This window comes from Anomaloglossus baeobatrachus, chromosome 3 (genome assembly GCF_048569485.1).
Source record: "Anomaloglossus baeobatrachus isolate aAnoBae1 chromosome 3, aAnoBae1.hap1, whole genome shotgun sequence".
Taxonomy (NCBI): Eukaryota; Metazoa; Chordata; class Amphibia; order Anura; family Aromobatidae; genus Anomaloglossus; species Anomaloglossus baeobatrachus.
This window is the reverse complement of record NC_134355.1, coordinates 72,515,660-72,531,675: the sequence shown is the minus strand read 5'-3', so window position 1 is coordinate 72,531,675 and position 16,016 is coordinate 72,515,660. Positions and strand designations below refer to the sequence as shown.

At 47.0% G+C, this 16,016-nt stretch overlaps 1 protein-coding gene across 2 annotated transcripts in view; it reads right to left on the bottom strand.

The window, feature by feature from the left end:
• The window catches only part of AFTPH (aftiphilin), a 96,540-nt gene that overhangs the window by 26,067 nt on the left and 54,457 nt on the right, over window positions 1-16,016 (bottom strand). For both annotated transcript variants that reach the window (XM_075339258.1, XM_075339259.1), the window contains exons 5-6: window positions 12,939-12,995; window positions 1,764-1,886 (exon numbers count right to left, since the gene is read on the bottom strand). In XM_075339258.1, the coding sequence (XP_075195373.1) occupies window positions 1,764-1,886; window positions 12,939-12,995 (180 nt within the window). The remainder of the gene's footprint in view (window positions 1-1,763; window positions 1,887-12,938; window positions 12,996-16,016) is intronic.

Sequence of the window (16,016 nt, the reverse complement as noted above, 5' to 3'; positions counted from 1 at the left end):
ACTGGAATCAGGGTCTCTGTCTGCACATTATACTGCTCTCAGAAGGGGGAGCAATAACCTGGTGACAGATTCTCTTTAAACAAATAAAAATAAATATATATAAAATTCCTTAATGACATTTATTTTAGGCACCTTCCAGGGATAATCCCTTCTCAGTTATTCATGACAGAGATCGGGGTACCCACTTAGGCTGCTTTCACACATCCGGTTTTTGCCATCAGGCACTATCCGGCGAAATGCAGATAAAACGGATCTGGCACCTTATCTGTTTTATTCCCCATTGACTTTTATTAGCGCCAGATGGCCTTGCATTGCATGCGGTGTCCGCCGGATCCGGTGAAACTTTCTTGGTCCGGCTGCCGGAAAGAAAGCAGCATGGAACGTTTTTTGACAACGGCAAAAAACTGGACCACACCGGATCCGGCGCCGTCCGGCATGTTGTATAATGGAAGCTTATGGGCGCCGGATCCGGCGGCATCCGTTATATGACGGAATTCAACGACGGATTGCGGGTTTTTTAAACTGAGCATGCTCAGTATCATAACGGATCTGTCGAAAAACGGAAGAAACTGATGTAAAAAACTGACGCGACGGATCAGTTGCATCAGTTTTTCTACAGGATTGTGCCTAATGGCAAAAAAAAACTGATGTGTGAAAGTAGCCTAAGGCTGCTTTCACACCTCCGGTTTTTCCTGTGCGGCACAATCCGGCACTTTGCAGAAAAAACGCAACCATTTTTTTTGCCGCCGGTTGCGTTTTTTTTTTTTGCATAGACTTACATTAGTACCGTATTGTGCCGCATGGGCTTTCGTTCTGTTTTTTGTCGCATGCGGCAGATTTAGCCGATGCGGCGGCCGGATGGAACGTTGCCTGGCAAAAAAACCCCGCATCCGGCGCAATTTGCAATGCATGCGGCAAAAACCGCATCCGGCCGCCGCATGTGTTTTTTTCCACTGCGCAAGCTCAGTAGCCTGTCGCAAGCGGCAAAAACCGGACGGGCCGCATGTCAAAAACGTATGCAAAGGATGTGGTTTTGTCGCCGCATCCGTTGCATAGGTTTTAGAGCCGGATTGGCTGGCTCTACTAAAACCGGAGGTGTGAAAGCAGCCTAAGGCTGCTTTCAAACATTAGTTTCTTGGCATCAGGTATGATCTGGCAAAAAAACTGATGCGACGGATCCGGCGAAAAAACGGACCAGTTGCATCAGTTTTTTCCATCAGTTCCTTCAGTTTTTTGACAGATCCGCTGTGATACTGAGCATGCGCGATCCATTTTTTTTTTGCCGGACACAAAAACGTTCACTTCAACGTTTCATCCGGCTGCCGGACAAGTAAATTTTGCCGTATCCGGCAAAAACCGGATGAAACGCAAGGCCATCCGACACAATCCGGCGCTAATGAAAGTCTATGGGGGAAAAAACGGATGCGGTGGCAACAGACGCCGGATCCGTTTTTTCATGTTTTTGCCGGATTGTGCCTGATGGCAAAAAACTGATGTGTGAAAGTAGCCTTAGTGAAACACTGGACTTAAGTGAAAAGTGTCGATCATAAATTAGTTTCAGCTGTCACTATACAGTTAAATACCTTGATGATCAGAAAAGCCTCTGACCTCTCGCACTGCCCTTAGCTATTTATGGTGCTTTAGCAGTAAATGGATGATTTTGGCTAGATTATCTGTCCAGCCTAATAGCAATAATAAAGCAAATTAAGACATAAACATCACTGCTGTCTGTGGTATGAGGGCAGAGTTGGACACGTATGTACCTGTAACTGATCAGAGGAACAAATACTGTCATCTGGAGGACCAGGGGACGACTGCCCTATTGATGCTATTTTTTCTGCAGCAGATAAAGGCTTCAGAGGTTCCTTGGTGGGCTCCAGCATACCCTACACCAATAAGGAAAAACACAATTACACAACAAAACAGGAAGGAATTGGTACAATCATCTAGAACGCTGCGGATATTGGTAACGTGGTGATCAGCGCCCTCTTGTGGCCATACACTGGGGAAGCGGCAAAGGCAGTGTGTGGTACATTGCGGTACTGCAGACAGCGCAGCTCACTGTATACAGCTGAGGGGATTGGTTTTTGCATTTTTAGGAGTCTGCTTTATACATACATCTTCTATTTCATCATTTTCTTGCAATCTTTGTACAGATCTATTTAGATTAATTCAATACATTTATAAAAAGGTGTTGTTCGGTGAAAAACATGTATGTTATCACCTGTCTAGAGGATAAGTGTAAGGCCATGTGCACACGTTGCGTCCAGTACCTTGCAGAAATGAACGCATCCTCTGGCAGAATTTGTTATTGTCAAATTTGGTTTTGACCACATAAAACGCAAGAAATACGCATGCGTTTTTATAGCGTATTTGCCGCTTTTTACATGCATTTCCAGTGCTTAAATTGAGATGCGTTTTCAATACAAATACACAACTAAATAAAGTTTGAACATTCAAACAGTAGGAAAAAAAAAATGTGAAAAAAACAAAACAAAAAAAATAACCTTTAAAGCATACACTATAATGATAATTTACGGAAAATGATTAATGAGATTTAATAATTATGTTAAAAATAAAGTAATATTATTGTTTGACTCTTTTTTAAAGTCGGAATGGATGTGAGGGCAAATGGAAAACTCTTGACCTCACTATAATGCCAAAAACGCATGCTTTGATTTTGACAAAAAAAACAAAAAAAAAAACCAAAAACATGCGTTCAGCATCAAAAAAAGCATGTAAAACGCTAGAAATTTCTTTTAGGATGCGTTTTGATAATTCTCATTGACTTCAAATGGTACCAAAACGGTAAAAACAATTGACATGTTGCTTCTTCAAACGCAGAGATTTTGACAAATTTTTTACACCAAAAACGCTGCGTTTTTAAAAGCATTGTGCGCACAAGCCAGCCCTATTTTCCATAGACTTTGCCTGGAAATCAAAACGCATGCATTTTTGCATTAAAACGCTGCGGAAACGCATGAAAAAAACACAATGTGTGCACACGGCCTAAATTTGGTTATCCCACCTCTGGGACCAATCAGATTTATCCTCATTTATAATGGGGTAAGCAGGTCAGACACCGACCACCACACTATTCACTTGTTATACTGACCAAGGGAAAAAGTTGAGCAGAGAACACGCCAGCATTATTGGAAGTGAATGGAGCAGAGGACGAGCATTCGCACTGCCAATCCAGTGCATAGGTGATAACATGACCACAGAGAACCCGGTGGTCAAAGGATTTTCATCTAGAACAGTTTTCACCTTATCGACTTGCCCGTGTTAAAGGGAATCTGTCACCAGGTTTTTGCCACCTAACCTGAGAGCAGCATAACGTAGGGGCAGAGATCCTGATTTGTTAAGAAGTTAAAAGTGGTAAAAGGTTCATCAGCAATTTCTCATTTTTCCATCAAAATTTACAAAATCTTTTTTTTTTTTTTTTCTTTGGGACCACATCACATTTAAAGTGACTTTGAGAGAACTAGGTCACAGAAAATATCCAAAACTGACATCATTCTAAAAACTGCACCCCTCAAAATGTTCAAAACTACATCCAAAAAGTTTATTAAACCTTCAGGTGCTTCACAGGAACTAAAGCAATGTGGAAGGAAAAAAAAGAAAATGTTATTTTTTCCTACAAGAATGTTTTTAGCCCCAACGTTTGCCTTTTTACAAGGCTAACAGTAGAAATTGAACAGTAAAATTTGTTGTGCAATATCTACTGAGTATACAGATATCCCATGTGTGGTGGGAATCTACTGTTCGGGTGCACAGCAGAGATGGAAAGAGAAGGAGTGCTATTTGACTTTTTGAAATTGGCTGGAGTTGTTTGCAGAATTGAGTAATATTGGGCTGTGAATATTAAAATATTTTTTTTTACATTTGTTTTTTCCCCACTAAAATGTTGTTTTAGCCCCAATGGTTTTCATTTTCAAAAAAAAGTAATAGGAGCAAAATGGGTCATGCAATTCATTACACAATTTCTCCTGCATTTTCCAATACCCAATCTGTGGTCAAAAACTACGTTTAAGGCTCAGTGCAAAGCTCAATAGGGAAGGAGCGCCATAGTGGAGTGCAGATTTAGTTGGAATGGTTTGCAGATGCCATGTTATATTGGCAGAGATTCTGACTTACCACGAAAGCAAATGCCCCATAAGTGACCCCAGTTTACAAAGTACACCCCTCAATCAATTCATCTAGGGGTGCAGTCATCAAATTGACACCACATTGGGCATTAGTGCTTTTCCAGAGCCTTTTTTTGTGGGTTGAGTTGAATGCTATTTGGTGGCAATTTGGGGACCAGGACATTTTGGATCTGTTCACATTTATCCTGTGCTCTATGCTGAGTACTTACAACAGGGTTTCCATCTATGGTACATTGCAAAATATGTGATTCAAGTGAAAACCCAATGGATCCATTCACTAATGAGGCAACAGAATTACTCTGGACTCTGTTCAATGGTGTCTTTCTTTTTAAAGGTGAAAAAAAACTGTTGTTGACCGCACTTTTGTGCATGCCTAAAAAGATGGCTAGTGCCGGAACACAGGCCAGACCGGAGTTCTAACGGACCCCCTCTGCTTCATTACAGTGAATTTTCTGTTGCGAATTTTGCCTGAATCACATTTTTATGAGATTTACAAGTAATGCCCCGGTGTAAGCGTTCAGCGTAGTCGCAGGATAAATATGAGCCGCACATTACTGCGATCTTTGGGGAGACAGAATAAAAAAAAATCAACAGCAGTTGAAGAATTAGTTTAGGCTTTTTTACACCATTCACCTTGCAGTATAAGTGATAGGACGGCCTTATTGCTAAGGACAGTACAATTACAGAGATACCAGAATTATATACAGGTTATTTAGGTTTGGTGACTATCACACTGGAAAAAAAAATGTTTTTTGTTTTGTTTTGTTTTTTTTTTTTTACAAAATAAAGGTTTTTTGCATTATCAAAATGTAAAAGTTATAGTTTTTCTGTTTTTTTTCTGCCAACAGAGTCAGGTGACAGCTTGTTTTCTTGTGGGATGAGTTGGAGTTTTTATTGGTACCATTTTGAGCCACATAATATTTGATTACTTTCTTTTCTGCATTGCGTGAGGCAGAATCATGAAGAAACAGCAATTCAGGGATTGTGGGTTTTTTTTGCGTTGTTCGCTCTGTCATAAAGTGATGACAGCTTTATTCTTCAGGTCAGTACGATTACACTGATACCACAGGTATACTTTTTTTATGTTTTTCTGTTTTTATACCGTAAAACAATTTGATAGAAAAAAAGAAGGGAATTTTGTTTACTTACCGTAAATTCCTTTTCTTCTAGCTCTAATTGGGAGACCCAGACAATTGGGTGTATAGGCTATGCCTCCGGAGGCCGCACAAAGTACTACACTTAAAAAAGTGTTAGGCCCCTCCCCTTCTGCCAATACACCCCCCGTGCTCCCACGGGCTGCTCAGTTTTGGTGCAAAAGCAAGAAGGAGGAAAAAATAATTATAAACTGGTTTAACTTCAATCCGAAGGAAACTCGGAGAACTGAAACCATTCAACATGAACAACATGTGTACACAAAAAAACAGGGGCGGGTGCTGGGTCTCCCAATTAGAGCTAGAAGAAAAGGAATTTACGGTAAGTAAACAAAATTCCCTTCTTCTTTTTCGCTCTACTGGGAGACCCAGACAATTGGGACGTCCAAAAGCAGTCCCTGGGTGGGTAAAATAATACCTCGTAAGAGAGCCGTAAAACGGCCCTTTCCTACAGGTGGGCAACCGCCGCCTGAAGGACTCGTCCACCTAGGCTGGCATCCGCCGCAGCATAGGTATGCACCTGATAGTGCTTCGTGAAAGTGTGCAGGCTCGACCAGGTAGCCGCCTGACACACCTGTTGAGCCGCAGCCTGGTGCCTCAAAGCCCAGGACGCTCCCACGGCTCTGGTAGAATGGGCCTTCAGCCCTGAGGGAACCGGAAGCCCAGCCGAACGGTAAGCTTCGATAATTGGCTCCTTGATCCACCGAGCCAGGGTTGATTTGGAAGCCTGTGACCCTTTACGCTGGCCAGCGACAAGGACAAAGAGTGCATCCGAGCGGCGCAGGGGCGCCGTACGAGAAATGTAGAGTCTGAGTGCTCTCACCAGATCTAACAAGTGCAAATCCTTTTCACCTTGGTGAACTGGATGAGGATAAATTTAGGGTAAGGAAATATCCTGATTGAGATGAAAGGGGGATACCACCTTAGGGAGAAACTCCGGAACCGGACGCAGAACCACCTTGTCCTGGTGAAAAACCAGAAAAGGGGCTTTGCACGACAACGCTGCTAGCTCAGACACTCTCCGAAGTGAAGTGACTGCTACTAGAAAAACCACTTTCTGCGAAAGGCGTGAGAGAGAAATATCTCTCATTGGCTCGAATGGTGGTTTCTGAAGAACCATCAGCACCCTGTTTAGATCCCAGGGTTCTAACGGCCGCTTGTAAGGTGGAACGATGTGACAAACACCCTGCAGGAACGTGCGTACCTGTGGAAGTCTAGCTAGGCGCTTCTGGAAAAACACAGAGAGCGCTGAAACTTGTCCCTTAAGGGAACCGAGCGACAAACCCTTTTCCCGTCCAGATTGAAGGAAGGACAGAAAAGTAGGTAATGCAAATGGCCAGGGAGAAAAACCCTGAGCAGAGCACCACGACAGGAAAATTTTCCACGTCCTGTGATAAATCTTGGCGGACGTTGATTTCCTAGCCTGTCTCATAGTGGCAATGACTTCTTGAGATAACCCTGAAGACGCTAGGATCCAGGACTCAATGGCCACACCGTCAGGTTGAGGGCCGCAGAATTCAGATGGAAAAACGGCCCTTGAGACAGCAAGTCTGGTCGGTCTGGTAGTGCCCACGGTTGGCCGACCGTGAGATGCCACAGATCCGGGTACCACGACCTCCTCGGCCAGTCTGGAGCGACTAGGATGGCGCGGCGGCAGTCGGCCCTGATCTTGCGTAACACTCTGGGCAACAGTGCCAGCGGAGGAAACACATAAGGGAGCTGAAACTGCGACCAATCCTGAACTAAGGCGTCTGCCGCCGGAGCTCTGGGATCTTGAGACCGTGCCATGAACGTTGGTACCTTGTTGTTGTGCCGGGACGCCATGAGGTCGACGTCCGGCACCCCCCAGCGGCAACAGATCTCCTGAAACACGTCCGGGTGAAGGGACCATTCCCCTGCGTCCATGCCCTGGCGACTGAGATAATCTGCTTCCCAGTTTTCCACGCCTGGGATGTGAACTGTGGATATGGTGGAGGCCGTGGCTTCCACCCACATCAAAATCCGCCGGACTTCCTGGAAGGCTTGTCGACTGCGTGTGCCGCCTTGGTGGTTGATGTATGCCACCGCTGTAGAATTGTCCGACTGAATTCGGATCTGCTTGCCTTCCAGCCACTGCTGGAACGCTTTCAGGGCAAGATACACTGCCCGAATTTCCAGAACATTGATCTGAAGCGAGGACTCTTGCCGGGTCCACGTACCCTGAGTCCTGTGGTGGAGAAAAAACCGCTCCCCACCCTGACAGACTTGCGTCCGTCGTGACTACTTCCCAGGATGGGGGTAGGAAGGATTTCCCCTTCGACAATGAAGTGGGAAGAAGCCACCACCGAAGGGAAGCTTTGGTCGCCTGAGAGAGGGAGACGGTCCTGTCGAGGGACGTCGGCTTCCTGTCCCATTTGCGTAGGATGTCCCATTGAAGAGGACGCAGGTGAAACTGCGCGAAAGGGACTGCTTCCATTGCTGCCACCATCTTCCCCAGGAAGTGCATGAGGCGCCTCAAGGGGTGTGACTGGCCTTGAAGGAGAGATTGTACCCCTGTCTGTAGTGACCGCTGCTTGATCAGCGGAAGCTTCACTATCGCTGAGAGGGTATGAAACTCCATGCCAAGGTATGTGAGCGATTGGACCGGTGTCAGATTTGACTTTGGAAAATTGATGATCCACCCGAAACTCTGGAGAGTCTCCAGGGTAGCGTCGAGGCTGTGTTGGCATGCCTCTAGAGAGGGTGCCTTGATCAACAGATCGTCCAAGAACGGGATCACCGAGTGACCCTGAGAATGGAGGACCGCTACTACAGTAGCCATAACCTTGGTGAAAACCCGTGGGGCTGTTGCCAGGCCGAATGGCAGTGCCACGAACTGCAGGTGTTCGTTTCCTATGGCGAAGCGCAAGAAGCGCTGGTGCTCTGGGGCAATCGGAACGTGGAGATAAGCATCTTTGATATCGATCGATGCAAGGAAATCTCCTTGGGACATTGAGGCGATGACGGAGCGAAGGGATTCCATCCGGAACCGCCTGGTCTTTACGTGTTTGTTGAGAAGTTTCAGGTCTAGGACAGGACGGAAAGACCCGTCCTTCTTTGGGACCACAAACAAGTTGGAGTAAAAACCGTGGCCCTGTTGATGAAGAGTAACAGGGACCACCACTCCTTCTGCCTTCAGAGTGCCCAGCGCCTGCAGAAGAGCCTCGGCTCTCTCGGGAGGCGGAGAAGATCTGAAGAATCGAGTCAGGGGACGAGAGATGAACTCTATCTTGTAACCGTGAGACAGAATGTCTCTCACCCAGCGGTCTTTTATTTGTGGCAGCCAGGTGTCGCAAAAGCGGGAGAGCCTGCCACCGACCGAGGATGCTACTAGAGGAGGTAGAAGTCATGAGGCAGCCGCTTTGTTAGCGGTGCTCCCAATCGCCTTTTTAGGACGTGACTTAGACCGCCATGCATCAGAGTTCCTTTGTTCTTTCTGAGACCTTTTGGACGAGGAGAATTGGGACCTGCCCGCGCCCCGAAAGGACCGAAACCTCGACTGCCCTCTCCTCTGTTGGGAGAGGATCTGCTTGGGCTGGGGTAAGGATGTATCCTTTCCCTTGGATTGTTTGATGATTTCATCCAGGCGCTCGCCAAAGAGCCTGTCGCCAGAAATTGGCAAACCGGTTAAACGCTTTTTTTTGGAAGCGGAATCTGCCTTCCACTCCCGTAGCCACAAGGCCCTGCGGACTACTACCGAATTGGCAGTCGCAACTGCCGTACGGCTCACAGAGTCCAGGACAGCATTCATAGCGTAAGACGCAATTGCCGAGGTCTGGGAGGTAATGGAAGCCACTTGTGGCGCGGCCGCTTCAATTTTCGCTTGACCTGCTGATATAGCTTGTAGCGCCCATACGGCTGCGAATGCTGGGGCAAAAGAAGCTCCGATAGTTTCATAGATGGATTTCATCCAGAGCTCCATCTGCCTGTCAGTGGCATCTTTAAGCGAGGCCCCATCTTCCACTGCAAGTATGGATCTAGCCGCCAGTCTGGAGATTGGAGGATCCACTTTGGGACATTGAATCCAACCTTTAACCACTTCCGGGGGAAAAGGATAACGTGTATCCTTAAGGCGCTTAGAGAAACGCTTATCCGGACAAGCATGGTGATTCTGGATTGCCTCTCTGAAATCAGAGTGGTCTAGAAACATACTCTGTGTACGCTTGGGGAACCTGAAGCGAAATTTCTCCTGCTGAGAATCAGACTCCTCCGCCGGAGGGGCTGAGGGAAGAATATCCAGCAACTGATGAATGGATGCAATAAGATCATTCACTATGGCGTCCCCGTCTGGAGAATTAAGATTGAGAGCGCTCCCAGGATCAGAATCCTGATCAGCTGTTTCCGCATCATCAACCAGAGAATCCCCCCGCTGAGACCCTAAACAATATGATGTCGAGGGAAATTCTAAGCGGGCTCGCTTAGACGATCTGGGGCTAGGTTCTAAGTCCGAACCCTCCGTCTGGGATGTATGAGATACCCCGTGAGGACATTGTTGGTCCAACTGAGGGGGGTCAGGGAACAATGATTCAACAGAGTCCCTTTGCTGAGATACCGGTCTGGACTGCAAGGCTTCTAGTATCTTAGCCATAGTCTCAGAGAGTTGATCCTTAAAGGCTGCAAACTCAGTCCCCGTCACCTGGACAGTGTCAACAGGTGGCTCCCCCTGGGCCCCTCTTAGCAGAGGATCCGGCTGAGGAAGTGTCACAGGGGTCGAACACTGTACACAATGAGGGTCAGTGGAACCTGCCTGTAGCTGGGTCTTACATGCGGCGCAGGCAACATAATAAGCCTGTGTTTTGGCACCCCTGCCTTTTATGGGCGCCATGCTATAGTTTTCCCTGAGTAACACAATAGGGTATATAGCCAGAAAGAACTGTGCTCATACAGTGTAAATTATATACAGTACACAAATAATGTACCCATACAATACAGCACCATGGGGCTAGCACCACATGTGCTGTTTACCAGCCGCCTAAGCGGTTGTGAGGCCACCAGAGACCGTGTCTGGGTCTCCCATGAATATGTCCCTCTCTGCAGCGTCGGTGGAGCTGACAGGAATGGCTGCGGCGTCCTGACGAGCTGAGGAAGCTGTGGGCGTGGCCTAGAAAGAGCGCGAAACGGGCGCTCATACTGTGCACAGTGAGGGGAGTGGAGCATGTAAATCATACTCCAGCCCTCATTGTTGCTCGCTCCGTGCAGCGTCCCGCCCTTCCCCTGCCTGTCAGGGCTGAGGGCGGGAGAAAAAAAGGGAAACTAGGCCGCAATGAAGCCGGGGACTGTAGTAATAAACGCGGCCGCCGTAAAAGCGCGGTCGCGTGAAAGTCCCCGGCGAACTACAAGTCCCAGCCGCGCCGCAGTGTCCCGTGGCAACGGCGGTCAGTGCGGTAGCCCTTACATATAAACACACTCAGCGACGCTGAGTGTGTAATGGCACATATAGACCCGGTCAGCGCCGCGGTCCCCGGTGCACTAGCACACCCAGCAAAGCTGAGGTGATGCCGTGCGCGGTCATCATAGGGATACAGAGTACCTTTAAGATGCAGGGCCATGTCCCTGAACGGTATCGGCTCCTATCCATCAGGCTCCACAGGAGTTGTGGATGAAGCCCGGTCTCAGTGCCTGGAGACCGATAAGATCCCACTTCACCCAGAGCCCTAAGGGGGATGGGGAAGGAAAAACAGCATGTGGGCTCCAGCCGCCGTACCCGCAATGGATACCTCAACCTTAACAACACCGCCGACAAAAGTGGGGTGAGAAGGGAGCATGCTGGGGGCCCTATATGGGCCCACTTTTCTTCCATCCGACCTAGTCAGCAGCTGCTGCTGACTAATCTGTGGAGCTGTGCTGTGCGTGTCTGACCTCCTTCGCACAAAGCAAAAAACTGAGCAGCCCGTGGGAGCACGGGGGGTGTATTGGCAGAAGGGGAGGGGCCTAACACTTTTAAGTGTAGTACTTTGTGCGGCCTCCGGAGGCATAGCCTATACACCCAATTGTCTGGGTCTCCCAATAGAGCGAAAAAGAAAAATTGGTTTTGCTTTGCTGTATTAAGAGTTAAGGGTGCTTTACACTCTGCGACATCACTAGCGATCTCGTTAGCGATGTGACACACCAGATCGCAGATGCGATCTGCTGAGATCGCACATGTGACTGGCGCTATAAAAATGACCTATGTGCGATCTCGGCAGATGGCATCTGCGATCTGGCGTATCACATCGCTAACGGGATCGCTAGCGATGTCGCAGCGTGTAAAGCACCCTTTAGAGCTTCATTTTTCACTGATGGCGCTGTATAGTGGCTTGTTTTTTGCAGACAAGATGACTTTCAGTTTATACAATTTTTATTTATATAGGACTTTTGATTGCGTTTTATTCCACTTTTTTGTCAGCTGTATGATGAAAAGATAGTTTTTGATGTGTTTTTTTTACAGTGTTCACTGAAGGGATTAACTAGTGTGACAGTTTTATACATTTGGTTGTTACGGATGCAGCAATACCAAATGTGTATACTCTTTTTGTATAGTTTTTGTTTTTACAAAAATATAGGCATTTATTGGTATTTTAAAAAAATATTTGTACTATGTTTTCTTCACTTTTTCCTTAGTTCCTATATGGGACATTAACGTTTATTAGTCTGATCGCTGGTATAATGTATTTTATTAGTCTGATCGCTGGTCTAATGTATTGCAATACATTATATCTGTCAGGGAGACACTGACAGAAGCGTGGTAGACCCTGCTCCTGGCATGGCTTAAAACGTTTGCCGTAGCTGACTGACCCAGAGGTCGGGCCCTGGTGATCATGTGGAGGGATCCTGATCGCATGGGAGAGCAAATTCCCTCTCCCCGCCCCTATATACTGTGATTGCTATTGATCGCAGCATTTAGGGGGTTAAACTGACTGGGGCGGCGCAGGATCATCCCTGGCTATTCCAGCTGGAGCTCTACTATAACTTATGCCGAGCGCCCAGTGGTGATTGTACTTCCACAGCTACTCTACCTACGCGATCGTTATGACGTACCCATACGTCTTTCCAACCATGACGTATGGGTATGCCATAGGCTGTGTAGGGGTTAATGAGGCAGTGGAGATAACCATTTTATTCCCCACTGACAGAATATGTGAAAATAGCCTCAGCATGGTGCAATTTTACTCAAATTTGATGAAACTCGGCAATTTAAGTCTATGGTGGTGAGAAAAAATAAAAACATTTAAAAAAAAATAAAAATATATATATATATATATATATATATATATATATATATATATATATATATATTGAATACCACAGCATGGCATTGATTTTTATGCATACATTGCCATTCTGTAACATAGAAAAAAAATCACTTTATGGTTGAAAATAGAATTTTTTTTTTTTTTTTTATATACTGTTGTGTGATCCTGGCCTAATAATGATGTCTCCTGGATTTCTTTAGTGGATTCTAATTAGATAAGAACTCCACATTACACCACCCACAATGTGTCCAGATCAGCACCCTGGTTATTTCATACATTACTGCTTCTGAAAAGTCGAGTGTCAATAAAACCCTCTACAATCCAAAGATGTAAAAAATGAAAATAGCAATAGCAATCATCAGACAAGCTACTACTGAAGCATGGCTTACCAGACCCGCTGCGTACATGGGGACGATGACAGGCTGCTTCTTATTGCCTGTAAAGAGCTGAAAACCATAAAACAAGACGTTATTGAGGAGGCAAAAATTACACAAAGCAAAGAAGAACATCTCCAAGGATTAGAGGCACTGTCCAGCTTGCCACGAATGGATAAAAGTGTGAAATGCAAAAAGTGAAATTTACTATTATACTTGAAGAAATCTGCCCCGATCTCCAGATATCGGCGTCAGTCCCAGCGTTTTTGCCCTTATTTCCTCACAGAAGCTATTGGCATGCGACCAGTGAGGTGTATGACGGGTCTGGCTGGCCGGTTCCAATAGCCTCAGAGCCGATTCATACAGAAAAAAGGGGGCTGGCTTAGCTATTGAAATTATTGAAATGATCCAGACACAGCCCCCTTCATGCCAGATACACATCACTTGTGTCTCGACAGAAAATTAAGTATCAAAAGTGAGCAAGAATTGGAGATGGTGGTACCAGATATCTCATGATCGGGGAATTAGAAATTTTAATATAGGTAAAGAAGAAACTAACTTTTTTTGCCTGTTCGAGACAATGCCTTTAATGAAGGAATTAGTTTCTCAATATACCAGAAAGTTACCATTTTCCATTATTAATGCCGCACGTTTTGGTTAAAGAAAATCTGTCACCTGCAAAACCGCAATTGAACAATTTAGAACTTCACTTCGAGGACTTAGCCCCATAAAATTCATAGTTGTTAAATAGATTTTAGTAAATTATTCTTATATAAAAACCATTAGATATGTAAATGAGGGTCTGCACCTAAGAGCACGGTGCACCGTTCCGCCACCTTAATTACCATTCTCTGCCCTTCCCCTGATGGTAACTGACTATGGAGGTTTAGGAGCACTGCCTGATGTAATTCCCCTTTACACACACCAACACTGCAGGGGCCAAGGGCACACATTGTGTCCATGTGCGCAGGAGTGCAGTTTTCACTATTCTGTATTTAGAGACCAATGCACGTGAGATCAGACGGCAGAGGGCAGCCTTAGCGCGCGAGATCAGACGGCAGAGGGCAGCCTTAGCGCGCGAGATCAGACGGCAGAGGGCAGCCTTAGCGCGCGAGATCAGACGGCAGAGGGCAGCCTTAGCGCGCGAGATCAGACGGCAGAGGGCAGCCTGAGCGCGCGAGATCAGACGGCAGAGGGCAGCCTGAGCGCGCGAGATCAGACGGCAGAGGGCAGCCTGAGCGCGCGAGATCAGACGGCAGAGGGCAGCCTGAGCGCGCGAGATCAGACGGCAGAGGGCAGCCTTAGCGCGCGAGATCAGACGGCAGAGGGCAGCCTTAGCGCGCGAGATCAGACGGCAGAGGGCAGCCTTAGCGCGCGAGATCAGACGGCAGAGGGCAGCCGCTGCGGCAGAGATCAGACGGCAGAGGGCAGCCGCTGCGGCAGAGATCAGAAGGCAGAGGACAGCCGCTGCGCCCGAGATCAGAAGGCAGAGGACAGCCGCTGCGCCCGAGATCAGAAGGCAGAGGACAGCCGCTGCGCCCGAGATCAGAAGGCAGAGGACAGCCGCTGCGCCCGAGATCAGAAGGCAGAGGACAGCCGCTGCGCCCGAGATCAGAAGGCAGAGGACAGCCGCTGCGCCCGAGATCAGAAGGCAGAGGGCAGCCGCTGCACCCGAGATCAGAAGGCAGAGGGCAGCCGCTGCACCCGAGATCAGATGGCTGTTTTTATATAAAAACTAAAATAACTAACATCTACAGTAACATAACTTTCATAGGTGCCGAGATCAGACAGCAGAGGAGAGCCGCTGCACACGAGTACAGACGGCAGCAGTCGGCCGCTGCACACGAGTACAGACGGCAGCAGTCGGCCGCTGCACACGAGTACAGACGGCAGCAGTCGGCCGCTGCACACGAGTACAGACGGCAGCAGTCGGCCGCTGCACACGAGTACAGACGGCAGCAGTCGGCCGCTGCAAACCAGAAAGAAATTAAAACATGCAGGTTAGTCTGAGCATATGCTTATCTGCCTCTCTAAAGAATCATCTCTGTGAAGCCCCTCAGTTACATGTCTTAAAAAAATAAATAAATAAAAAGAAATGTTTTTTATATAAAAACTAAAATAACTCAAATCTACAGTAAAAACATAAAATTTTCATAGGGGCCAAGACTCCTATTTGAAGGCCTAACTAGTTAAATTATAGGTTTAGGGATGACAGACCCTCCAAGATCTCTGCTTGCTGCCCTGCATTAGAAATCAAAGTTGTTTATTCCAAATTTGCTCCATTCATGCGATGTACACACTGTGCTGAAGATATACTGTAACGCTGCATGCACCCACCACGGGACCAGGGCACAAAAGAATATATTCAATGAAAGCAAGCAGAGATCTAGCAATGGATGCCCCAGGTTTCTATATACTTCCTGTAACTTTTTATTTAAAAAAAAAAGTTTTGGCTGGCTAAAACTGGAGAAACCCTTCGGGTTTTCTACCCTCACTACCCTCACATACGCACTGCCTCCATTTTTAATAGAAGCTATTCAACGTTATATTAAAGGGAAGCTGTCAGCAGAAATTTTGCTCTAAACCTAAAATGTTTCCCCTTCTGCAGCTCCTGGGCTGCATTCTAGAAAGGTTCCTATAGTTTTTGTGCCCCTTTTAGACCAAATTAAATACTTTATAAAGTTGGACCTTTTGGTATGGAAATCTTCTAAATTATCCATGGGGGTGGGCTGTCTGGTGTCAGTTACTGTCCCTCCTGCCGATTTACGCCGTCCCCCAACACTCCATTTCATACCTCAGGACGCCGCCCAGTGCATGCGCCGTGTGACTGTACCGGGACTGTGTACTGTGTGCGACCGCTGGTGACGTGTTGCGCAGGCATGATTATGGGCGGCGCTGTGATTGTCATCAGCAAGTGCCCGCCCATAATCTCGTGCCCGCGCTTTCCCCTCTGCCTCCAGTGTTCTGTGCAAGTGCTGGCCAGATGACCCGACGTCACCTCTTTCCAGTCTTGCCCTGGAGCAGGAAATAGATGGGAGGAGCGGAGCAGGACAGCACCGGTTATGAGAGGTGATGTCGGGTCATCTGGCCAGC